General features: G+C 40.1%; 1 protein-coding gene across 12 annotated transcripts in view; it reads left to right on the top strand.

Moving 5' to 3' along the window:
• The first annotated feature begins 897 nt into the window (after nucleotides 1-897).
• Nucleotides 898-25,372, top strand: part of tle2a (TLE family member 2, transcriptional corepressor a) — a 40,138-nt gene continuing 15,663 nt past the window's right edge. For 7 of the 12 annotated variants that reach the window (XM_079808560.1, XM_079808559.1, XM_079808561.1 and 4 more), the window contains exons 1-6: nucleotides 898-1,316; nucleotides 2,419-2,514; nucleotides 8,000-8,160; nucleotides 17,757-17,820; nucleotides 20,416-20,460; nucleotides 25,130-25,192. In XM_079808560.1, coding sequence (XP_079664686.1) covers nucleotides 1,293-1,316; nucleotides 2,419-2,514; nucleotides 8,000-8,160; nucleotides 17,757-17,820; nucleotides 20,416-20,460; nucleotides 25,130-25,192 — 453 coding nt within the window. In that variant the 5' untranslated portion in view covers nucleotides 898-1,292. Of the gene's footprint in view, nucleotides 1,317-2,418; nucleotides 2,515-7,999; nucleotides 8,161-17,756; nucleotides 17,821-19,722; nucleotides 19,763-20,415; nucleotides 20,461-25,129; nucleotides 25,193-25,372 lie in introns of those variants that run through there. The other 5 variants (XM_079808554.1, XM_079808563.1, XM_079808553.1 and 2 more) reach the window with 2 other exon arrangements.

Genomic DNA, 25,372 nt, shown 5'->3' with positions numbered 1-25,372 from the left:
TCAGACCCAATGTACTCATATTCATAGATCAAACATATGTGTTACACTACTACACTGTAAAAATATTGTTGGTTTAACTAAAAAAAAGTGAGTAACGGTGGCCTTAAAATTTTAAGTTTGTTGAAATGAAAAAATTGAGTTAATACAATGAAGGAGATCAACAGAAACTCAAAATATTACGTTAAGTTGATTTGACATAAAGAAAAATTATGATATATCATGAAAATATTGTCATTTTTGGATCACTTTTCAAAAATGTAGCCATTTTGTAGCCATGTGCCATAACAAACACATATTTTCACAGACTTTTCATATAAAAGTGCATGGTTTGTTCATTTCAGACTCAATGTAGGCTACTCATATTCAGTGTTACACTACTACACTGTAAAAAATATTGTTGGTTTAACAAAAAAAAGTGAGTAACGTTGGTTGCCTTCGAATTTTAAGTTCGTTGAAATGAAAAAATTGGGTTAATACAATTAAGGAGATTGGTTTAATCAACAGAAACTCAAAATATTACGTTAAGTTAAGAAAAATGATGACATATCATGGAAATATTGACATTTTTGGATCACTTTTCAAAAAATGTAGGCCTATCAAACCAACATAATCACAAACATCCCATTTTATCCTTTTAATCACCTCAGGCATCACTATTTGCCATTGACCCACATACATAAACAAATACAGCCCTGAACAGATCAACCCATGCGTCTTATGGGTTCCTACACCCACCGCAGCCTAAAATGAGTGTAACTTGAGAATTTAACTCTTTGCTTCTGGTTACCACAAGCCAAGCCCCTTCTCTTTTTTGCACAGGGGGGGCATGCGTTTCTCTAGAAGAAAACAACTCGCATGTCCCATTGAAAAACAGCTGAGGATCGAAAGGAAGGAGCGGATGAGAAGAGGGAGAGAGAGAGAGAGAGGCAGACAAAAGAAGCTGCGGCTGCGTAGAGAGTCGCGTCTTGGGAGCACGATAGCTGGCCGTCCACTTGGTTTCTTTATTATTTTCATCAGTAAAACACATCAAGGGCGGGGGAGCTCTGAAGGCCGAGCGCGTGCATTCTGATATTTCGAGGTGCGTCGTTTTGAGGGACTCGACACCGGACTGGGCGCATCTTATACCGCGCGATAAAGCAGAACAAAGGGAGTCTTGAGCGAGGAATGCGCGAGCCGAGCCTGGCGCCGCCGAAACAGGGCCAAATGTTCTTCTGAGACAACTCTTCTGAAACAACATATAACACAACACCGAGACAGAAGAACCTCAAACCGCGACAACCCCGTTATTCACCATGTTTCCCCAGAATCGACCTCCGGTAAGTTGCCTTACTACTCTACTAAAATGACCGTCTGCTTGGTGCGCAATGCGCTTTAGTGCATTTCACGTAGAGGCTAAAACAAAGTGTGTTTGTACCCTTTGTCTCGTCCTTTAAGGTCTACGTTCACATGGATTGTGAAACTGTAGTTGGCCGAGTAATGCTGCTCATCAAAGCGTGGTTAGATCAAATCAAACCACACAGAAATGTGCTTTTAAAAATAGTCTAAAGGTAGCCAATTCGATAATATCAATGTGCGTAAATGATACGACTTTCCCGTTATGTTATTGTTATCCCCCCCTGGGCAGATCTCTGTATTTCTGACGTTTCAACTACTGTAAGTTTCAGCTACTGTAATCTCAAGAGTGCCACAGTACACTGCCTTTTATCTTTCATAATATATTTCAGATTTCAGTTCTGCACGAAGCTCCAATGTTGACCACAGATCCTGCAGGTCTTTTTAGTAAAACATTTTTCTTGTATGCTCATTTAGCATTGTGTTTCCCCCCTATTAAAGCTAGCCTGGGAACTAGTATTAGTTATGAATATGTCAGCTAGGCCGATAAATCGGTCATTGTAATGGGCAGGTTGTGTGCTTGACCAATTAATAGATGCGTTAGATATCCCTTGTGTCAGAAAAGTTACTTTGGTTATAGTGTGCATTGAAATGGCTCAAATTTAAAATGTGTATGAGCATTATCACATGTATATATATATTGGGTGTTATCTTCTTGGTCACCATGCTCTCTAGTTGTCGTATCGGTGTTATTGACTGTTGAAAAGCTCCTGGTCGACCACTATTTAATAAATGTCCGTTATTATTGAATACACTGGACTGATTGAATCAAACTACGTGTTAAAAACCCTTCCTGAGATTTTTCTACAGTCACCATACACCCCTCCCCCAGCACCCCCAACCTTTCCTAAGAATGCTTTGACATTCATTTCCTAAGGGATGGAAATTAGATTCCACTGGGGTGTGCAATTTCGTGATCTGAAGGAGATGCATGGTACATAGGTGAAGTATTTAGGTTTTCCACCCCTTTTAGTTGTTTTCTCTGCAGTGACCAGGTTGCTCTGTTCTTTTCTTATTTCTCTTTAGAATGAAAGATTGGTCCAACCTGTTTTTCCAGGGCACCCAGCTACTTCTGAACATGGCCTCTTTCCGCTCATCTTCAACAGCCTAAAACATGACAAGGTGGTTAGGATGTAATACATCTGTTTTGTCGTTTTAATAAGAAAAGCCATGTTCTTCAGTCCAAATCATAGCTTTAAGATTCTAGACCATCTGTAAGTATGCATATAAAGAATTCAATCTTAAGAGAGATTTGCTATGGCACAGGCATTTCATTGAGTCAATTATGAGTGGATGTATCTTGATGAAATTGGAATAAGATTAAATAAAGCGGTTGGAACAGACAGAACCAACCCACACATTCCTCGACGTGTGATAAAGGTTAATACATACAAAAATTAGCATCTTGTTTAAAACAAGTATTTTAATACAAAACCTTTTGTTTGATGAAGGGATGGCTTTAGTCGGAAATCTCTCATTTCCCCTCTTAACCAAGACATCAATTTTCATGGTAATTAGTCAGTCCATCAGTTTTTAAAAGTGCTTTCAACACTGAATGAGAGAGTAAGTGGTTGTTGTACACATTTTAACTTTAGGCTAATAGGGAGAGTCATATATTACAAGGGATTAAATAAGGCTTTTGTATTGAGGTAAAAGAGAGAAAATGATTTGCACCTGTATTTATATTGCTGTTTGAGTAACCACAAACTGAGTCGTTTACAGATGAGACCGCAAATTTCATCATTAGCGACTTCTTCTTATCATTGCATTGCATATAATTTGACTACCACTTATTTCCCAGTTTGAAACAGTGGGCAATTCCTATAGATTTGCCTATTGACACCTGCTGATTGGTTCCTAATTCTGTCTTCTGGAGGGATCTGCTCCAGCCAAGATGTTTCCAACAGAGGTGCACCGCTATCCTTCCTATGTGAGGTATCTCGGTATTCCTCCCTGACGATGATCCCTCCAGCCTTCTGCTTCCAGAGGAATCCAAGGGAAATCAGGGCATGGCCCATTCCGGCCATGGCACATGCCTTGGCACCCTCAGCCATGAAGGGAAGCATTTTGGGCAAGGTTTGCAAAAGTCATTGGAAGAAAGTGTGGAATTCCTTGAAAGCGAAAGAACAAACAGGTTGCGGGTTGCCTCATAAAGGAAGCACCTACAGCAATTACCACAGCTGACAAGCCAACGTCGCGGCGCTGCTAATGTATCCTGACAGTGGGGAAATTTGAATAACGAGCTCGCGGAGAGGGTAGAGAAAAGATGTGTGATGTTAATGAAACAGGTGCCTGGCACCATACTACACCCCACGGCCCCTCCCCCGTCTAAGTAAGGGATTACTGGGGCATTCCTTAAAGCTCCATGCTGCCGTAGAGTACGGAATCAATGAAACAAGGCCGCGCCTAGGTCAGATTCCCGGGGAGGTTCTTTAAAATGCAAATGCCTGCCGGTTGTTGACAGTGTAGTCGAAAGATTTCAAAATACAATGCCTGAACTTCAAACGTTACTGCAGAAAGCATCGCCTGGCTCCTTGGATTTGTGTGTACACCTAAAAAGAGGTTCTTCTTCAAATGATTCAGAGACGCTGGAAGTCCATTCCAATTATTTTTAGCTTATCTCCTCCCCATTTCCTAGGGTGGATGTTTATTTGAATATTTTTTTAAAGGAAAAACACGATATGATTAAGCCGCGTTTCCATCGTGGGAACTTTACCAAGAAACTACGGACTTTGGGGTGGCACTCTGTGTATTTCGACCAATAAAAATTTCACCCCCAGAAAGTTCCTGCTCTCACGAGGTAGTGCTTTTTCAGGAACTTTCGGGGGTGGGACTTGCTGATTGGTTGAGTTCACGCAGCATTTTGATTGGTTGACATTTTATTTCAACCACCATTTTTAAAAGCCTGTTGCGGTCCGTGCAGTAAGAGTTGTTTGCTATTCTAATCAACAATGGAGTTTATAAAATACGACAGATGGACCGACGACGAGGTTCAGGCCTTATTAAGCTTATGCGTAGGACGAAATCCAGCGGGAACTAATCTTCAGGGTACTTTAGACCGCGATGGAAACGCAGACAGCAACAGGTCTGAGGGAAAAAAGTTCCTGGTACAAATTGTTCCGTGTAATTTCGGTGGAAACGCGGCTTAAAGGATTAGTTCACTTCAAAATGAAAATTTCCTGATAATTTACTCACCCCCATGCCATCCAAGATGTTCATGTCTTTCTTTCTTCAGTGGAAAAGAAAATAAGTTTTTTGAGGAAAACATTTCAGGATTTTTCTCCATATAATGGACTTCTATGGCTACCGAAATGTTGAAGGTCCAAATCGATGCAGTTTCGAAGGGCTTCACAGGCTCCGCACGATCCCAGCTGAGGAATAGGGTCTTATCTAGCGAAACCATCGACCATTTTCTAAAAAAAATTTAAATTTATGATCAGCGCAAGATGAGCAATTTAGGTTAAAATGTATATAAATGACAGATGGTTTTGCTAGATAAGACCATATTCCTCAGCTGGGATCGTGCAGAGCCTCTGAAGCCCTTCCTTTGAAACTGCATCGATTTGGACGTTCAACACGTTGGTTGCAATTGAAGTACATTGTGAAGAAAAATCCTGGAATGTTTTCCTCAAAAACGTAATTTATTTTCGACTGAAGAAAGAAAGACACGGACATCTTGGATGAGATGGGGGTGAGTAAATTATCAGGAAATATTCATTTTAAAGTGAACTAATCCTTTAATTGGGGTTGCTGGTTCTCAGAGGCTTCACTTGGGGAGGCTACCATGAAAAGACACTATACAGAGATAATATACAACTATTTTTAAAGCACAGTTATAATTTGCACCTTGATCTTAAAGAGTTAGAAGCTTTGGATAATTCCAAATTGGGCTCTGTAGGTATTCTCTGGGAATGGAAACAGCAAGCACGTGGTCTGTTCTTTCCAAGTGATTTGTGTGTGAAAAGAGAAACAGCTTTATCAAAGGTTAGGCAACCGTGTTGACAGGTTTTGCGATGTCGGTCATCATGGCCGGCCGCAGCATTTCACAGGCTGTGTAGCAATTCTCAGATGTAGGCCATGTGGGAGTCTTGTAGGTCCCTCAGCCAGACCTCTGACAGAAAGAAAGAAGCTGTGGTTTGGACAGCTCAGTGGACACAGAAGCAGCAGTTCTCTCTGTGTGTATGATTGTTTGTAGTGTTTAGCAGTCTCTTTAGTCTTCTACCATTTGGTGTCTTAGTAAGTGGGTGGGGAGGGGGATTTGGGAGATTATTATGGGTTGATGCAACACATCAACACACAATGTAATTAGAGGAGAAGAAATGAAAACATTGCATGCACACTAACACTTTCCAAGACTCATTGTTGAGTGTGAGTGTGGTAAAGAAATGAACTTGGACGTGCCTATAATATACATGGGCTTTTCATAGTATCTAGTCATCTCAAGCTATAATTTCCAGCAGACTCCCAACTTTATCCCGAGCTATTCCTTACCAAGGGTCATGTGGGAGCGTTGTGATTCTTCACTATTTAAATCCAAAAAAGAGAGAGAATTTAGCCTTGAGTGAAGTCATTACTGCCTCAAGATACCTTTTTCTAGTGTGACCCGTCAGCATGGCATAAGAGATTTAATTAATTCAATCAACTTGGGTGTTCAGAGTTTTGCCATAATACAGATTACTGTGACCATGACTCTCGCTAAGACAAGAGTGGCCCACAATGCTGATTATGTCCTGCCAAGACCATGCCCAGGTTAAAACCTTGTTGTGGAACTGTCAAGGTCAAGTGAGCCATTTATTTTGACAACCACCAAGGAAAGTTGCACAGAGGATTTGCAAGGCAATTTGGCCTGAGAAGCAGGTTATAAGAGCATTTGAATCAAAATGGCTGCCATATTGAGACTGGACACATAAAGAACCACAATAATGGCCTCTGAGAGGTAGTAACAATCTGGTTTCGGAAAGCTGAATGTCTAATTAATGAACATTCAGTCTCCAAGAAGCTCCATGCGACTGGCTCTTTGGTCTCAGCCTTTCAGCAAAGTCCTGCTTTCTTTGTCGTTCCTTTTTTTTTTTTTTTTTCTTCCGGAAGTCTCTTTGCACCTGTACGCAAAATTCAATAAAAAGAGGTGAATATCAGAGTGAGAGGCTGGGTGGGGTAGAGCGAGAGGAGATAAAGAGGAAGAAGGGAATAGAGCCAAGTGTCATTCCCCCTTCTTCCCGCCTCCCCCTGTCAAATGGCCTTCCTCTTGTTCTCCAGACTCTTTTCTTTGGCCTGTGAGAAGTAATTGTAGTGTGTGTGTGCTCCCTGCTAGGCCGGAGCTGTGAGAGCCCGGGGATCTGGACAGCAGATTGAAATGCAGGGCTGGAGAGAGGAGCTCGTTAGAGACTCTAACAATGCGCCGTGTCTCCCATGAGCCGAAGGCCGAGTAGCTCCATTCTCCCTGTGTTGTTCGGTCCAACCCCCCCTCAAACATCCCCCCCTAGTACTCCAAGCCCTGACACAGGGTGACCCCTTTTACCCACAGACACCCTCCACCCCCATTTGATATTTGCAGCTACATCTGTCCCCATCCCTCCAAGACAAGCTTTAAGCTTAAACTGTCCATGCACTATGTTTTCATTTTCTCAGTAATTCTTGGCTAGGTCAAGGCCGTTCCTGTGTTAATGCAGGTCACACATGCTCATAACACCCTGTGACACTTTGCCAACGGTTAGCCGCTCAAGTGTTTGGCAGTAAATGCGACTACCGTCAAAACCATGCTCCATGTTAATTGAAGTAATGGGGCTTTATGCACTTTCACATTTGATCAATCATGTCCCTTTTGGCAGTTTTTCCCTCTTTTAACTCATTAGAAGAAGAGATTTCCGTGAGAAGTGCGAGAACCCCTGTGATGCGCAGTCGCAAGCTCGAGGACCTTCGTCAGCGGAGGTGCTTGAAGACAGATAGATGGATAGACGGGCCTTACTGTACGCCACGTAGGCTTTTGTCTGCCTGTCTGTCTGCATTACCCTGAGGCCAAGCTCCTAATTGCTGGAGCCAGCAGAATTCAGTTAGCTTGGTGGTGTCCCATCCTGATGGGGTCCTCCTTTCTTGCACCCTCTTCTAATCCATGCTTAATTTTAAACAAATGTCTTAATTCTAGCAGTGAGCATGGTCCCCACCCCAGTCCCACATCCCAGAACACAACCACCGTGATATAGACACGCATCTGTCTGTAATGCTTTATCCTTTTACAATGGAGCCTATGTCATGGAACTACCCCAACCCCCATCCTCTCTCATTCTTTCATTGCTTTATCTCTCATTCTGGGGAGCTTGTCTTTCATCAGTGTCCTTCATTTCTGCCTTGTGCATAGCGCACTCTCTATCTTGCTCGCAGACCTCTATGCAATGAGTTCCTCAAATCATATTTGCCCTGAATGAATCTCATCAGTTCTCTGAAACGTCTGTTTTCTTCGAAGATTGCAAAATACCAATGTTTTAAGCCGGGTTTCATTACAAGTGTTGAAAGGATTATGCGTTAGGGCAGAGTCTTTTGCAGTTGCCAGAAATTAGCTTTAAGGATAGCTTTTCATCCATGTTAACCCTACTTCCTCCCCTCCCCATAGGCACCTTTGCAAGCACCGCCCGGGTCCTCGGCTTCGGCTGCAGCAGCAGCAGCCGCAGTTGCTGCAGCATCAGGGTCGACCCAACCTCTGAAACTCACTTACCCTGAGACCTTGGACCGCATAAAGGAGGAGTTCCAGTTCCTGCAGACACAGTATCACAGGTACCCAACCCCCTTGCTAATACATACAGTCGCTAAGTTCTAAGATGTTCAATGTCAATATTATCGAAAAACATTTTTCCCATGCTTGTAATTTAGTCAACCCAGGGGAGAATGTCTTTGCAGAATTCCTGATGCGATGTAATTGTAGGAAGAAGGCTATGAAGAAAGGTTAAAATGTCAGTGGTTAGGGCGGTCAGGTTGCTTTCTTGAACATGGTAGCTGCTTGACAAAGATGATTGACTTCTGGCCGTCCATCTAAACAACCTTCTACACAAGGGGTGTCCAATCCCCCTGAAGGGATGTTTTCTTGCAGAGTATAGTTCCATCCATTGTTAAATGCACCTGTACTAGCTAATCAAGATCTTCTGGATTACTAGAAAATTCCAGGGAGGTTAGAGCTTAACACTGCAAAAAGATTGGACACCCCTGTTCAGCACCAGCTAATCACTAGATTGGACCAGCCAGACAACATTAGCTACCATCAGAATGTTGTTTTACCTTGAATTTCTAACTAGTAGGGCATTGCATTTTGTTAGTATCCAAAAGAAGTCCCTTGCTGTAACTTCTAAAAGAGGAAGGCCTCCTGCTTTCTCATAAAACACACATGCACCTTTAGTTCGGTCGGTTTGTTTTCTATGCACTCTGAGGCTCAGGAATGTGGCCAGACCAGGCATGACCCGTGTGTGATTTCTAGTAGGTGCTGGCATCCTCTCTGGTACGGTAGTCCATGCCCCCTCTGCACACTCGCACACCCCTCCTTATTACTGGCAAACCTTCACACGGCTACAGCTTTGATTCCTCATGCCAGAATCGGCAAATCCACCCAGTCCCCACATTCCTATTGTTGGGTCTTTTCTGTTCCTGCCTTCAGAGTTCAGTCAAATAAGCCTGAAAATCCTCTGTACAAACAGAGTTCAGCCCTTCTGATGGCTGCTGGTTTTACACATACACCAGCCTGGATATTTATGGCTGTATTTGCTCAATCTTTCCCAGAAGCCAGACAGCTAAGCAGTTATTTTGTGCACCTTTCTAAATTAATGGATAATAGCACTCTCATGTGGCTCTGTATTGGTCTCCAAATCAGATTTTAAGAGTTGTTCATCTGCTCTTGGTTTTCACAGTTAGCGGGGGATTGAATATCTAATGAATCTGTCTCAAGGCTGATGCAGAAGGCCAAACACCTGCACACTTATCAAATTAGAGCGGGAGCCAATTCTTGGTTTCAATTGTGGGGTGTTTATTATCATTAGAGCATTTCAACATAAGTTGAATACTTTGTTCAAGGAATAATGAAGTACATTTGTGTTTCACGACAATCAGTACTGTACGCAAATACTAGAGTCGCATGATTTATGAAAGTTATGCTGTGGGAGTTTGTAATTATGATATGGGTCCAAATGAAATGGATAACGTGGTTAATTTTCTCCAGCTAGTGCAACAAGCTTTTCTAGCCAGTACACAATATAAAGAGCAAACGATGTGCATAGTTAGGGATGGGTTAGGTGTGCAGTTAATGCTTTTGTTTCATTCTAATGAGAGAGTCACAGAGAGTGATGGGAAACGGAGATTGGATGTACAAGGCTGACACCTCATAATTTGGCGAGAAGAGGAGAATTTTCTGACAAGCTTTATCACCGTTTTTCGTCAATGGTGCACAAAATGGGTGACTACTACACCGAAGAGTCAAGATTCCCAATTATGATCAATACCACATCACGTGTGTCCCCAACTCAAAGTCTGGTCTTTGAGAAAATCCAGAGTTTCCCCACTGATATTTACAGTCTGTATTGTTAATTTAGGCTCATCGCGTAAGTACCATCATTCTAACATGACGATGGCAGCATTGTAATTTGAATGTCAAACATTCGGTGACTTCAAGTCAATGGGTAATAGTTTGATTTAAATTTCTTACTAGCACTGTAATAAGCCCCTGAATGGCACTTCATGAAGCATTACAATGTGAAGTCTAAACTCGCCGGCCTCCTTTAGGTCAGGCAACAAGATTAGCCTTCCCATGGTGTTTCAGATGCGGCATTTCCCATAAGCATTCTCCTGCCACTGAGCTGGTCCCGCTCCAGGTAGAACGTGGCAGGCACACACGGGACGTGCCAGACAGGCACAGACAGCTCTTGGCTTTACGTGGCGTGGCTTAGATTTTAATTTTAGTTCTCGTAATTTGTGTCTGGAGGCTGATTGGTGTTGGATTAAAGGACAGGAAAGAGTCAGAGCTAAAGAGATTTGGCAAGATGAGTTGGAGAGAGGTGTGTATGTGTGTGTGGGCGCTGGTCTATGTGAGAAACACACTTAGGCCGAGGTCAGGTTACAGCGCAAGGTCCGGCAGGAAATGTGAACTGGGCAGGAACTGCATAACAAAGAGAGCTGCTCCATACGGTGTTACCATGCTGTGTAGCTTGCAGCAATGCACATGTTTTGCGTATGTCTCTGCATGTTGGTGATTTGTGTGCTTAGGTTTGGGTGTTTTTTGTGTAGAAGGCCTCTAATCAGCAGACAGGAGGGCTTTAGACCGGAGGTTCTCATTACAGTAGTTTTTGCTTTGCCCAGCCCTTTTCCGAACACAGCAGCTCACCTACCTTGCTAATGTGTCCTCTGGGTTTGCAATGGCTCAGACATGAAGACAACCAACCAACCCACAGACAGCCACCCGCACAGAAACAGATTTGCGCTGATGCCCATGATACCTTCTTTGTGCTTGGACTTTTTAGTGGATTCTAGGCATCTTTATGATGAAGTCTGGGGTTTGTGGTTTAGGCCTGCTTTGCTGGATACATCTGTATGTGTGTGGCCCGGCATTCCCCCATCGAGCGCCTGTGTATTTAAGTGCATGTGTTTGTGGTGGGTGGTTTGGTTCGCAATTGCGCTTTAATGTCTGTGTGTGTCTGACAGAGTATTTCATCAGGAATGTTTGCCGTATACTTGTATCGATGGAGATTTTTTGTTTTCAGCCATGTGGAAAAACACGGGCACAGCCTTGTTTTATACCACCTTAGTGTAAGGCTATTAGTATACTATACATAAGGACGCATTAAACCTCGCTATTCTTCCGGTAGCTAGCTAACCATTTTATATATTTATATAAGTGCTGTCAAAATGAGCGCTTTAACCCATGCGATTGATTAATTCAGTTTAACGTGTTCAAAATATTTAATGCAATTGACGCAGCATCCGTTTTTCTTCTGTCATCCTTTGGCTAGTGCTACATTCTTTGATCACGAGCTTATTCATGCAAATGCTTTAAAACCAAAACAGAATGCGCTGTCGATCAATGTCCTGTCTGTGTGACACGCATGACGCACAGAAAGATGCGCCAGTATAACTTTCATAACTTTCAATTCAATTTCTGTATATTGATTTATGTATGAAGGCCACAGGTAAATTACATTTATTATGCGTTTGTGAAATTATTACAAAATAAAAATATAAAAAACGTTTAATTACTTTAATTTAAAAAAAATTTAAACGATTGACAGCACTATAATATAATATATAATACAATATAGTATAATACAATAAGTGTATAAGGGCCAAGCTAGTGAGAGCTGTGCAGGTAAACCTCACTGTCCCTACTCTTGCGACTGACTCTTTAGACTCCTTGTTAGAGTGCCTGCCTCCCACGCCGGCAGCCCGTGGTGAGTAGGACCTGACTGGTGCCATGTGAGAGCTGTGCATATCCCCTGGGGGGGATAAAATGATAACGATACGTATCACTATAGACACGTAATCAATATCAATAAAAAATGCGTTCGAAAAAAAGTTTAAAAAAAATGTTTTTCTTCGTCGGAAGAGATTGCAAAGCAAGTTTGGTTGGATGAACAAAGGGTCACTCTCTGGTATCCTAACAACATAGGGAGTGACTCACTAACATCCAATCATGTAACAGTATCTATTTGTTTGTGCCTTAGCGTTCTCTCGTGTTGGATTCTTCAGTAACATAACCGAGAAGTGTAAAATGAGTGCCGCAGCGAGCAAGGAAATTGTTTATAAATCAGGAAAACAAGTCAGCTCACCAGTATGGCAGTTTTCCCCACCAAGACTGGTAATACCACAAACTTGTTTTACCACCTTAAGACTTGTTTATACTTTCTAATGGCTCCGCATTCCCCCATCGAGACCTGACTGCGCGCGCGCCTCGTCCGTTTGGGGACGTGTTTATTTACTAGACGATGGAGTAATTGTTCTATAAACCATCAGGAAACAGCGGTGAGAAGAAGTAAGGCACACACGTGACAATGTTTACTTAGGTAAACTTTACCAAAACCACACTATACGAAAGAATTGTGTAAACCCAGTATTACTTGTGACATTAGAACAGAATATATGGAATGGAGAACAAATATACAACTAAATTAACGATCTCTTAAACATTTTTATTAAACATAGATCTTTATTTTCATTAAAAGGACTTATTTCTGCTATTGTTGGCTCATTTTGTTGATATAAGCAACTGATTTAGACGCGCAAACTGGGTGCCGGTGTGATGAGACGGTTGCGGAGCCGCGCGGAAAGTTTACCGCCAAGCGAAATGTGCGCTGACTACTGAACTAGGGAGCTGATTGAGACGCACGCGGGGTCGCGCGCTCTCAATGCGCACGACCGCCCGCTCCGTGTTGACGTCATTTGTCGCGCGCACCCTCGCGCTCTTGCGGATACAGAGTATAAACATGTTTATATTTTTTATTATTTGTGTTTTCCATGGTTGTGTTGACATTTCTGCCTTTATAAACTGAGGGGATTATAATTAGAGGAATGTTAAGTTTAAAATAAAAAAGATTTTAATGTAATATATTTTTCTCCTGGTCCTTATTTTAAATAGGTCATAAAAAATATCAATAATTATTGATATCGACCGATATGAAACGCTTATATCGTGATACAGTTTTCAGCCATCTCGACCAGCCCTAGGTAAACCTCACTCCCATGATCTCAAGAGGTGCTCTAGCGACTGATGCTTGAGGCTGCAGTCTTTAGCCTCCTTGTTAGAGTGCCCGCCTCCCACAACGGAGACCTGGGTTCGAGGCCCGCACAGAGGGGAGTAGGACCTGAAGGGTAACAAATACACAACTAAACTGTTACATGATTAAAGGAACACTCCACTTTTTTTTGAAAATAGGCTCATTTTACAAGTCCCCTAGAGTTAAATAGTTGAGTTTTACCGTTTTTGAATCCATTCAGCCGATCTTTGTATCTGGCGGTAGCACTTTTAGCATAGCTTAGCATACATCATTGATTCTAAACAGTCCATTAGCATCTCATTCAAAAAATGACCAAGGACACTTTTAAAATTTTTCCTATTTAAAACGTGACTCTTCTACAGTTACATCATGTGCTAAGACCAACTGAAAATTAAAAGTTGCGATTTTCTACACCTATATGGCTAGGAACTACTTTCTCATTCCTGCGTAATAGTCGCGGATCTTCGCGGCAGTACCATGGCTGCAGCAGCACAATGATATTACAGCGCCTGAAAGTAGCCCCCAGCTAGGTAACTTTCAATGTGACCGGCACTAAGTTCGTGTAGTTGCACAGAAAGTTTCAGGCTTGCAGCCGACAAATTGTGTTGTGGATTTACCTGTGTGATTAGTTATGGTTCTGTGTGTTGTAAAGGGCTGTGATAGTAAGTCGAAGGTGTATACTACCACCATGTTTCACAGAATACCAACGAATCATTGCGCCGCTGCAGCCATGGTACGGCCGCGAAGATCTGCGACTATTACGCTGGAATGAGAACATAGTTCCTAGCCATATAGGTGTAGAAAATCGCAACTTTCCATTTTCAGTTTGTCTTAGCACATGATGTAACTGTAGAAGAGTCATGTTTTAAATAGGAAAAATATTGAAAGTGTCTTTGGTCATTTTTTGAATGAGATGCTAATGGACTGTTTAGAATCAATGATGTATGCTAAGAAGCTATGCTAAAAGTGCTACCGCCAGATACAAAGATCGGCTGAATGGATTCAAAAACGGTAAAACTCAACCATTTAACTCTAGGGGACTTGTAAAATGAGCCTATTTTCAAAAAAAGTGGAGTGTTCCTTTAACATTAATCAACTTATTCGGCAGTATTCTCTTCAATCTTTTGCTCCACCGTTGTTGACGTGAAGAAGAAAGCTAACCATTAGCACCCTCTGTGGTAATACAGAGAATGCAACGTGTTGCTTTATGAATATGCAATGTCGGAACACGACAAAGCATAAAATGTATCTGTCTTCATGCTCTAAAAGCACATTTCAGGCTTCAAAGAGTGTCTAAGTTTGTGTGTGCCGCAAATGCGAATTTTCCACAAAGTCAAACCCTTCATCAATCCTCTCTCAGGCAGTAATGGGGTTTAATTTAGCTCTGAACTGGACTATTTCACTAACTAATCACTATGTGTGCGTGCACTTTAAGCAGAGAGATGAAAAAGCACTATGAGAATACAGAAGACACAAGGGCTTTTACTAATGAGGCACAGGCATGGCAAATGAGGATGAGATCTGTGAGGAAGTGTCCTCACTTTCTCTAATTGGACTGATACTCCTCACAGTCAGCCTGAATATTTGCTTTTTCACTCCTTTACTTCTCATTCAGATGCTTCACTTTGAGTCATCATTATAAATTCACTCTGTTGTGGTGGGCAATATGATTAAAAGTGCAGTTAGCTTGTGTGTGTGTGTATATATATTGAAGTAATGGTGCTTGGCTGGCAGGATAATCAGCTTATCAGTTGTCAGGGAAAGAAAGAGACCTTTCTTTTTGTCTTTATCTACCTTCATTGCATGGTATTAATCTTTAGTAATTAACCCTTAAATGCATGAACGTTTCGCCAATCATGATTACATTTTCGGGTCTTTAGCGACCTGGATCTATATCTAACACAGGTGGATCTCTACCTGTCGCGATAATATAAAACTCTCCTGATATTAGAGTAACAATTACAGAAGAATAAAATAAAGCATGTTTTGTTACCGTTTGGAGCTTGGAAGTGTTCAGTTTGAGCAGATGTTTTATACCATCATCACTGTTTTATACCATCATCACTGTTCTCGTCAGGGCTCATTTCCCAGTACATTCAGCATCTGGCTCATATTCACAATCTCATACATATTCTCAAAACTATCATTTTCAACATCTTCAAAATCAATGTTTTGATCCACCATCAAGTGGCAGTGACACTAATATTTGATTGCGTTCAGTTCTTGCTCTGCAGTAAATCGCTGAGCCATTTCAAGTTTTGCTGAGGATTCTTCTTATTCTTTTGTTTTCTGCCTGCGGTAACTGAGTGAAACGTCACGTCATCATTGTGTATCAGACATCGCCACCTTTTAGAATAAAGGTGAATTGCACCTATTCAGTCTTCAAAGATTCTATAATTGTTGTGCAGAAAAAATATACTTGCACTGCTACACACCTCGGGTCGTTAGCGACCCTATACAATAAAAAAATTCATTATTTTATAATTGTATTATTTCTTGTTATATTGTTTATAATGTATTGATCGAGGAATACTAGGAAGCTTTAAAATTTGAATGAGGAGAGGAGGGTTTATGAGTTTACGGGTTAAGGGTGGGAATCTTTAGTTATGTTTGTTGTTTATGTGTCTTAATTTCCTATCAGTGTATTTCGTGCATTTATTGGGTCGTCTCATTTTCTCAGCATTGGGTAGTTAATATTTTTGCATTTCATTTATTCATAATTATCTAATGCTCATTTAAAGTGAATCTTAAACACTAATTTCAGAATCAATATCCATTTGTTGTACTGTACATAACATACATTGTTATGCCTAAATTAACTTGTAGCATTTAAATTGATTTATTTGACTTTTTAGTGCTTTTATTTTCAATTTTAAATAAGATGATATATAATTGTAATATTGTTTTGACATTTAAATGCTCTCCGCCACCTCGTCTTTGTTTTACACTTGCGTTACAACTCATTTTTGATCACCTTACAACACATTCAAACACAATGATGCATGTTTAAACTTGGGTTATATAAAGAACACCACTAATAATTAAAGGTGATCTCCTCTAAAAAAGTTTTGATTCTTTGACGTTAAGATCTTTCATTGATGACACAGGTGTCTAAAGCTTTTACCATGATACATTGTTGTAAGGTATGGAGTAAGCTAATGATCAGTCATTTGTTTTGACTGGCAGAAGCTTCCAGTTGCTGTTGTTTATTGCGTGCTGAGGTGTCGTGCCTGCGTTTAACGGATTTGACCTTTTTAAAGTTTAATTCCACATTAGCCTTGATTTACCTCAATAAATCCACTCCAGCCTCGCGGCACGCTGAACTCTCAGTGGCCTTTTTCCACGTGGGAAATGTTGCAGAATTTAAACGATCGTATTTAAATCTCGTAACTATGTAAATATACGCCTGAAAACAGATCTTTATCCAATGAACCTGACAATATTTGGAAGCTGTCATGCTGTTTTCTCCAACTTCCCCTACGATTTTGCACAAGGGAGCGATGTCTTCACCGCATCGCATAATTGAGGCCAACTCATTCAGGCGAGATGGGAAATAAATAAATAAGCAGAGACGGTCTCAGCGAAACGCGCACCGATAGATTTGTCAGTTCTCGGAAATCCTGCGACTGGGGTGACTTTTGCAGTGAGGCAATTCCAGTGTAATAAATTCTAGCAGGGGAATGAATTTAATCCTCCACAGCTCCCTCTATCACTCTCTCACTTCCCGCACACCTCCCCCCCTCACTACCCCACGCCCATCATCCTCTGCGCTCTTCCTCACTCGCGGTGATAAATGAGTCAATTATCGACGGTTGTGCGCAGTCAGTGAAGGAGAGCGGATGTGCCGTTATTACCTGTTGCGGCGCAGTAATGTTGCGGTATTAATCATATTCTAATTTTCCCAGGCCCTCCCGCGCGCTCGCATAAATCTGACGCCTGCAAACAAGTCAGTGTGTGAAGAGCTGAAATACAGCCAGGAGATGAGAAAGTGTGTGTGTTGTTTGATCTTAGTGGATTCAGTCAGGGTCTCATTCATTGTTTGTCTGTCTAGCTTTACATATCGTTTGTGTCTTTCTATACATGTCTTTTATTTCTATTCATCTGTCTGTCTTTGACGTTCTGTATGTTTGTCTATCTTGTAAATGTCTTTCTGTATACTTGTTGGTTTCTGTCTGTCTATCTGCCTCTGCCTATCTTTCTGTCTGCCTTTTTTTCTTTTTATATCTATTTATATCTGTATTTCTCTGTCTTCATTATCTGTCTGTCTTTACATCCATGTTGTATTTCTAAATATTTGTCCTTTTGTTTGCATATTCGTCTTTGTCTATCTTTTTATTGTCTGTAATTGTCTATTTCTGTCTTTGTCATCTCTCTGGCTATTTATCCATTTTTGTCTTTGTCTGTTTTTCTGTATATCTTTGTCTGTCCTTATGTCAGGTCTTCGCAGTTTGTCAAAGGCAGCCTGGAGGGGAGTGATTCAGAAGAGACATTGATACATTTATTAGACAATTCATAAACACTATAAGTAAATAAAACCCAATACAGCATGTCCGAGCACCAAAACAGTCCAACAGACTCTTTCTTTCCACCAATCCAACAAAACATCTTTCTCTCTTTCTTCTGCAGTCTGAAGTTGGAGTGTGAAAAGCTGGCCACAGAGAAGACAGAAATACAGAGACATTATGTCATGGTAAGACAAACTCACATACATACACACACACACACACACACACCAACTTGCATCAGGCATCAGATGCGACGCGCATCCAAACACCAGACACCATCTTCCTTCAGCTCTCAATCAGAAGTCCTTCAAACGCAGCTCATCCATCACAGAGAATGAGTTTTCAGAGCCGCTGCCATGTGCCTCAGTGCCCACAGATATGGCAGCTATGTGCGCCTGGCATGCCATTTGCTCTTGGCAGACGGCTTAACCCCTTTTCTCTGTCCGTTTTCTTTCTCTCCCTTTTTTTTTTCTTCTTGGCTCATAATTTTTTTAGTGTGGGAGTCGCCTAGCAACACCGTGGGCTCTTGGCAGAGCTGGTGAATACAACAGGCAGCTGTCAGGCCGGCTTCTTTTATTGCCAGGGTCTTTCTATCCCTCCGTCTCTGTTGTTTTTACCCTTTTCTATCTGCCTCTCCTTTCCTTTTTACTTGATTCTCTCTATCTAATAAAATTACACTCATTTGACTCTGCCATTCCAGCATTTATCCAGCTAGCTAAAAGGAATTGTTTAGTAAAAGTCAAAATTGTTTACTCGCCCTCATATTATTCCTTTTTTCCATCGGAATGGACAAGTCCAATGGAAAAACTTTAAAAAAATTTTTTTTATGAATGGGTTGAATGATAAAAGAACAAAAAAAGTAGTCCTTGGGTTATATGCTTTATGTAAGTATTCAGAGGTAATTTTTGCCAGTAACACAACAAAATTTATCAGTATTCACTAGTGCTGTCAAATCGATTAATCGCAATTAATTGAATCTAAGGCCCTGTTTACAGCTGGTATTAAGATGCGTTTTAGTCGATCGGATCACATGCAGATGGAGACAGCATCTTTCGTTTCTGCTCCGATAGCCGCAAGACCACGCCAAACGCTGTGAGCGTTATATACATATACACACCGATCAGGCATTACATTATGACCACTGACAGGTGAAGTGAATAACACTGATTGTCTCTTCATCACGGCACCTGTTAGTGGGTGGGATATATTAGGCAGCAAGTGAACATTTTGTCCTCAAAGTTGATGTGTTAGAAGCAGGAACAATGGGCAAGCGTAAGGTTTTGAGCAGGTTTGACAAGGGCCAAATTGTGATGGTTAGACGACTGGGTCCGAGCATCTCCAAAACTGCAGACCGGGAACACCCCACAAGAGCTGCAGTGGTCAGTATCTTATCAAAAGTGGCCCAAGGAAGGAATAGTGGCGAACCGGCGACAGGGTCATGGGCGGCCAAGGCTCATTGATGCACCCGGGGAGCGAAGGCTGGCCCGTGTGGTCTGATAAAACAGATGAGCTACTGTAGCTCAAATTGCTCAAGAAGTTAATGCTGGTTCTTATAGAAAGGTGTCCGAATACACAGTGCATCGCAGTTTGTTGCATATGGGGCTACATAGCCGCCGACCAGTCAGGGTGCCCATGCCTACTCCTGTCCACTGCCGAAAGCGGCAACAGTGGGCACGTGAGCATCAGAACTGGACCATGGCCTGGTCTGATGAATCACGTTTTCTTTTACATCATGTGGGTGGCCAGATGCGTGTGTGTCGCTTACCTGGGGAACACACGGCACCAGGATGCACTATGGGAAGAACACAAGCCGGCGGAGGCAGTGTGATGCTTTGGGCAATGTTCTGCTGGGAAACCTTGGGTCCTGCCATCCCTGTGGATGTTACTTTGACACGTACCACCTAACTAAGCAGTGTTGAAATATTACACAATATTAGGCAGGTGATCATAATGTTATGCCTAATCGGTGCATATATATATATATATATATATATATTTAATTTTGTTTCGATTATTCATGATTATTCACGATTATTCGCGATTGACAGCACTAGTATTCACTTATTTTGCATCTCACCCACATTCAGATTCAAAAAAGATGCAGACTTGATGTGAGATTCTGTGAAGGTGAATATTTTCCATTTAATACAGTCTTGAATTATAGTCTGTCATTCATGTTGGCTATATTTATACCTTTTTGAACCTTTCAGTCGTAATCACTATGCACTGCTGTTGACAGCAACTGTATAAAAGACTCTTAAAAATAACCACATACAGATTTACACCATGTCATGGCAAGGTTGCGTCCAGTGTGTAGGCAGTGTTAGAATAAAATCATAGTAATATGGGAGAGAATTGAGAGTACATAAAGAATTTTTTATGATTCAAGATGGACTTTGGTGTTGAATGAGGACCAACTTCTCCAGACTATTTTAACAATGAATCATCTGCACAAACTTAGATCAGTTTTAAAGAGCCGTTTGTGGCAAGATCTGCAGTTTCAATAGAAATTTTGCAAAAGGCGAAAGATTGCCATATTCAGATTTCACAACCGGTTCAAGTTGGGCTCACAAATTCCCTGCCTTGACCAACAGAAAATGTGGTTTGAAAGTGACTTTTGTGCAAGCTGTGCTTTATACATCACTACACTGTTGACAGTAGACAATGAACCTCTTTTGCCTCTTTTTTTCCAAGCAAATAATGAAATTAACTTTTTAAACCGCTAACTTAAATGCTCTTTCTAGTATGTGACAGTTTAATGATATCCTCTTCTTTTTCAGTACTACGAAATGTCCTACGGCCTCAACATAGAGATGCACAAACAGGTAAGTTTGCAGAATATTTGTAATTTTATTAAAGCAAATTTACGTCGATTTACGTCAAGCCAAAATGGAATGGTCATAAAGTGCAATTGCAAAAGCATTTTTTCCCCCCTCGTTTTGGTTTTATAATGACCAAGACATTTCCAAAGGGGATTTAAAGAAGTTTGACTAACAATTTCAGAACTTATTAAATGAAAAATACAAAAAATACATCAACCTCACTAGTCAGTTGTTGGATGACTAGTTGACCAATGTGACCCATCACTAGTTACATGCAAACACTCAGCGGTTTTAATGTGGGCTCTCGGTGTAAAAATGCCTATTCAGTGTCACGTAGTGATTTTGTGCTGAAGAGTTTTATTATTCCTTTTATCTTTTGTAGGGTTCATAATTCAGATTCAATTATGCAGGGATCTTTTTTCACAGCCGTTTTATATAGTTGAAATCCTCTTAGGTCTGGCCCGTGGCACTTGTTTTAAAATTAATCTGCAAACAAACTAATTAGATCAACAAATAACGTGTCTGCAGCACACACTCGCTTTTCCCCTCTCACACACACACACACACACACACGAGAGCGATTGTGCGATTTATCTAAAAGTAGCTAGCTGTGACTTCCTCATAAATTGCGTACTGCATCTGCATTTCCCGACCCTCCTCGCTCAGTCTCTCTCTCTCTCTCTTTCTCTCTCTCTCTCTCGTGCAGATGTCAGGTCAGTTTAAATTAGGTCAGTGCTCTCGGAGCGTCTGTTCTCTCCCTCCGTTTCAATTGCGCTTCTTTTTTGACATGCTCCACGAATTCCCTTCTCTAATGTAGCTACCCCCCCCCCCCCCCCCTCATCTTTCTGCATCTCCCATCACTCTGTAATTTCCTTAACTGTGCCTTTCTTCTAGCCTCTTTTTTTTCTCGTTCTTCTGATTTCTCCTCTTTCGCTCCCTCCCTCCTTCCCGCCCTCCCCTTTTCCCAGCCTCCCCCACTCTCTCCTCTGAAGATGTCATTTTGTAGTTGCCATTCCCTAACAAGAAATCATTGTGTTTCCCTGGGGAGGGCTATGATGGATAGATATAGAGGAGTTGGGGGTGGGGGTCTGTTCCTCCTTTCTTTTTCTGAAGGGAGGGGGGGGGGGGGGTGTTGTTCTTCACACAGCCAGTAATTCACTTAAAGGGAAAAGGGAAAGTGGATTCAAATTTATATACTCACCCAAAAATATATTGACATGCAAAGAGGTATTTTGAAGAACGGGCAATTACAGTGAATTCAAAAAGGATGTGAAATTGAGCAAAAAAGTAAATGTTATTTTAGTATCATTGAGATACTATTATAGTTTGTTTTATTTTTTAAAGTTTAGTAAAACTAATTGTATTAGTGTTTCTTTTTTACATATGTCTATAGTGATTTTTTTATTTCTCTTTTAGCTTTAGTACAAAATTAAACTAAATGAAAATGTTTTATTGGCGACTAGCTGCAGTTGAAGGGTTTTATATTTTATTTTCAGTTAAAGTTTATTTATTATTAGTGTTTTTTTTATGGTTTTTAGTTTAGCTATAATATCCATGGGTCATACAATACATTTGTGTGATGAAGAAACTGAAATTTAAGTGAGTTGAACTTGAGAACTGATCGGTCTGATTTTCTTTAGAATTAATAATTTTGGAAACTGACTAAACAGATTCATTAAATATATCTTATTCAAAAGAATGTTTTGTTCCAGTGTTATTTTTACATGATTTATTAATATTTTAATTAGCTTTTATTTATTTATACATTTTATATACTTTTATTTATATATATATATATTTTTTATTTTCATTTTAGTTTAGTAATTTTGTTATATGCCTTTTTTTATATTTCAATTTATATTTATTTCTATTTAGTAAGTTATTTTAGTACTTCAGCCTAAGCCTATTTTATTTCAGTTAATTTACAGGGCAATTGTTCATTTATTTTATTTCAGTTTTTTTTTTTTTTTTATCAGAATTTATTTGAATAGTTTTAGTTAACAATAACACTGTTTTGTTCATGAATCTTAAGGCTATCTGAAATCTAGATGTCAAAGGAACACTCCACTATTTTTGAAAATAGGCAAATTTTCCAACTCCCCTAGAGTTAAACAGTTGCGTTTTACCGTTTTCGAATCCATTCAGCCGATCTCCGGGTCTGGCGGTAGCACTTTTAGCATAGCTTAGCATGGATCATTGAATCTGATTAGACCGTTAGCATCTCACTCAAAAATGACCAGAGTTTCGATATTTTTCTATTTAAAACTTGACTCTTCTGTAGTTACATCATGTCGTAAGACCGACGGAAATTGAAAAATTGCGATTTTCTAGGCCGATATGGCTAGGAACTATACTCAAGGAACTTTGTGCCGTACCATGGGTGCAGCGGCGCAATGATATTACGCAGCGCCTGAAAATAGGCTAACTTCCGTCAACATAACCAACGTGAAAACAACATTGCACAGGGAGCCTGCTGGGGACTATTTTTGATTATTACGCAGGAATGAGAGTATAGTTCCCAGCCATAGCGGTCTAGAAAATCACAACTTTTCACTTTCCGTCGGTCTTGGTACACGATGTAGCTATAGAAGAGTTAAGTTTTAAATAGGAAAAATATTGAAACTCTATGGTCATTTTTGAGCGAGATACTAACGGTCTAATCAGATTAAATGATCTATGCTAAAAGTGCTACTGCCAGACTCGGAGATTGGCTGAATGGATTCGAAAACGGTAAAACTCAACTGTTTAACTCTAGGGGAGTTGGAAAATTTGCCTATTTTCAAAAATAGTGGAGTGTTCCTTTTAAGATTCTTTGTGAATAATGACTTAAACTTTGGTCTGTTCATCATACAAAGCTGTTGTATGACTTTAAGAACAGTCGTATGAATCACTATCATGATATTTTTATGGTGTTTTTGTGTCCTTTTGAATCGTAAAAACTCCAGTCCCCATTCATTGCATTGTTAAAAAGTGACCTGCACAATCTTCAAAATATCATCTTATGTGTTTCAAAATCATACAGGTTTGGAACGTGAAAGTCAGACATTTGTGATTTGAACTATACTTTTAAGAGAAATGTTGTGGTGTGTGGGTGAACATAGAAATTACAATTATTAGTTTATACCTGTTGGCAAAACAAACAGTTGTGGGGAGGGTTGCCCTCAGCTCGGGGGAGCTCTTGTTTGGGATGTTGGTTAAAGATTACAATGGTCTTAGCATGGAAACCCCCAGCACTGCCTCAAAAGACTCCGCAGCTCAATAGGGCAAGACCAGTGACCTCCAGAAAGACAGCTCACGGGGAGGCGTCACTCCTCTCGGCTGGACCGGAGCAGCAGATGCTGGGCATGAATATTTCAGGCATCCTCTCTCCTCACTGCGCAACAATTAGCATGAGCCAGATGTGGAGGGCTAAAATATTTACTAGCTGTGTGAGCAGAGGTAGCAGGTTACACTCTTACAACATCTCGGTTCGGTAGATGCGTTTTGGACAGGATTGTATATTTTACTATTGCTTAGGCATTTCAGTCTGTAACTGTAATTTCAACCTCAGCCTCATGCCCAAAGATTCATGGGCCGCTTGATGCTTTGTGCGCAAAAAGGGGTTATAGCTGATCTAATTGGCTGGGTTTATTCTTTTGGCTTTATGAGGCAAAATTTGCACTGTTCATGGCATCTACTCTTTGGAAAACAATTCAGTATATCGGTTTGTAAAAGGTAGTTGCAGGTAAACAAATTATTATTTGTAAATATGCAAGTTATTGTAAGCTAGGAAAGTTATGGACACATTTGCTCACTTTTGGTTGGTCAGACTATATTTCAGTCAAACAGTCTCTTTCTGTCTGAGCGGGAAGTTAGTGGGAGTGTTAGACATCACTAAATAAGACTACTACTACTACTTCTACTACTACTAACAATAATATTAATAACAATAATAATAATAATACTTTTATTATATTTATTAAATTAGTAGTAGTAAATTAGATGCATAAAAATATAAATATTATTATTATTATTATGTGTTGTAGTAAGTTTATTAATTCTTCTAATGTATAACTAATATTAGTACTACTAATACATTTAATACAATTCGTTAAAAGTGAATTAATATTATTGTTACTATAAGTAGTTATACATTTAGATGCATAATAATAGTACATTATTATAATATTGTAATTATTAATAATTAAGTTGTAGTAGTAAATTAATCTTATGTATAACTAATGTTAGATGCATAAAATATCAATTTATTATTATTGGTAGTAGTAAATGTATTCCTTCGCCCAATGTATAACTACTATTAGTACTATTAATAAATGTAATGATGATAATAATCATAGAATTTAAATTAATATAAATTAATATCATTATTACTAGTAGTAGTTATACAATTAGATGCATAATAATAATAATTTATTATTTATTAGTAGTAGTAAATTAATTATTAATGTATAACTGCTAGTCGTGGTTATACATTAGATACATAAAATAATAGGTAGTAATAGTATTTTCATCACCATCATAAAATAGCCATACTAATGTAGGAAAAGGTAATTTAACATTTAAAAATTGTACATAAAAAAAAAATGGATATAACTCTGCAAAATGAAATCAGTTTCTGTTTGCTTTATTTCTTTCTGCTTCTAAATCCTTCTCTCTCTCCATATCTCTGCAGACGGAGATCGCCAAACGGCTGAATGTGATTTGTGCCCAGCTCATTCCATTTCTGTCGCAGGAGGTGAGATGAGACCAACACACACTTAGTCCCACAGCTACACATCATGACACTCACACATGCCACATTGCATTCAGACGTTCTGTGATTGATAATTCACTCACTTGTGCTCACACACACACGCACGCAATATCGCTCTTTCTGTTTCTCACACACACGCAATAACACTTTTTTTTTTTTCTT

Source organism: Gobio gobio, assembly GCF_949357685.1.
Source record: "Gobio gobio genome assembly, chromosome: 24".
Taxonomy (NCBI): domain Eukaryota; kingdom Metazoa; phylum Chordata; class Actinopteri; order Cypriniformes; family Gobionidae; genus Gobio; species Gobio gobio.
The sequence above is the reverse complement of the archived record's forward strand: the minus strand, read 5'-3'. Positions and strand labels throughout refer to the sequence as shown.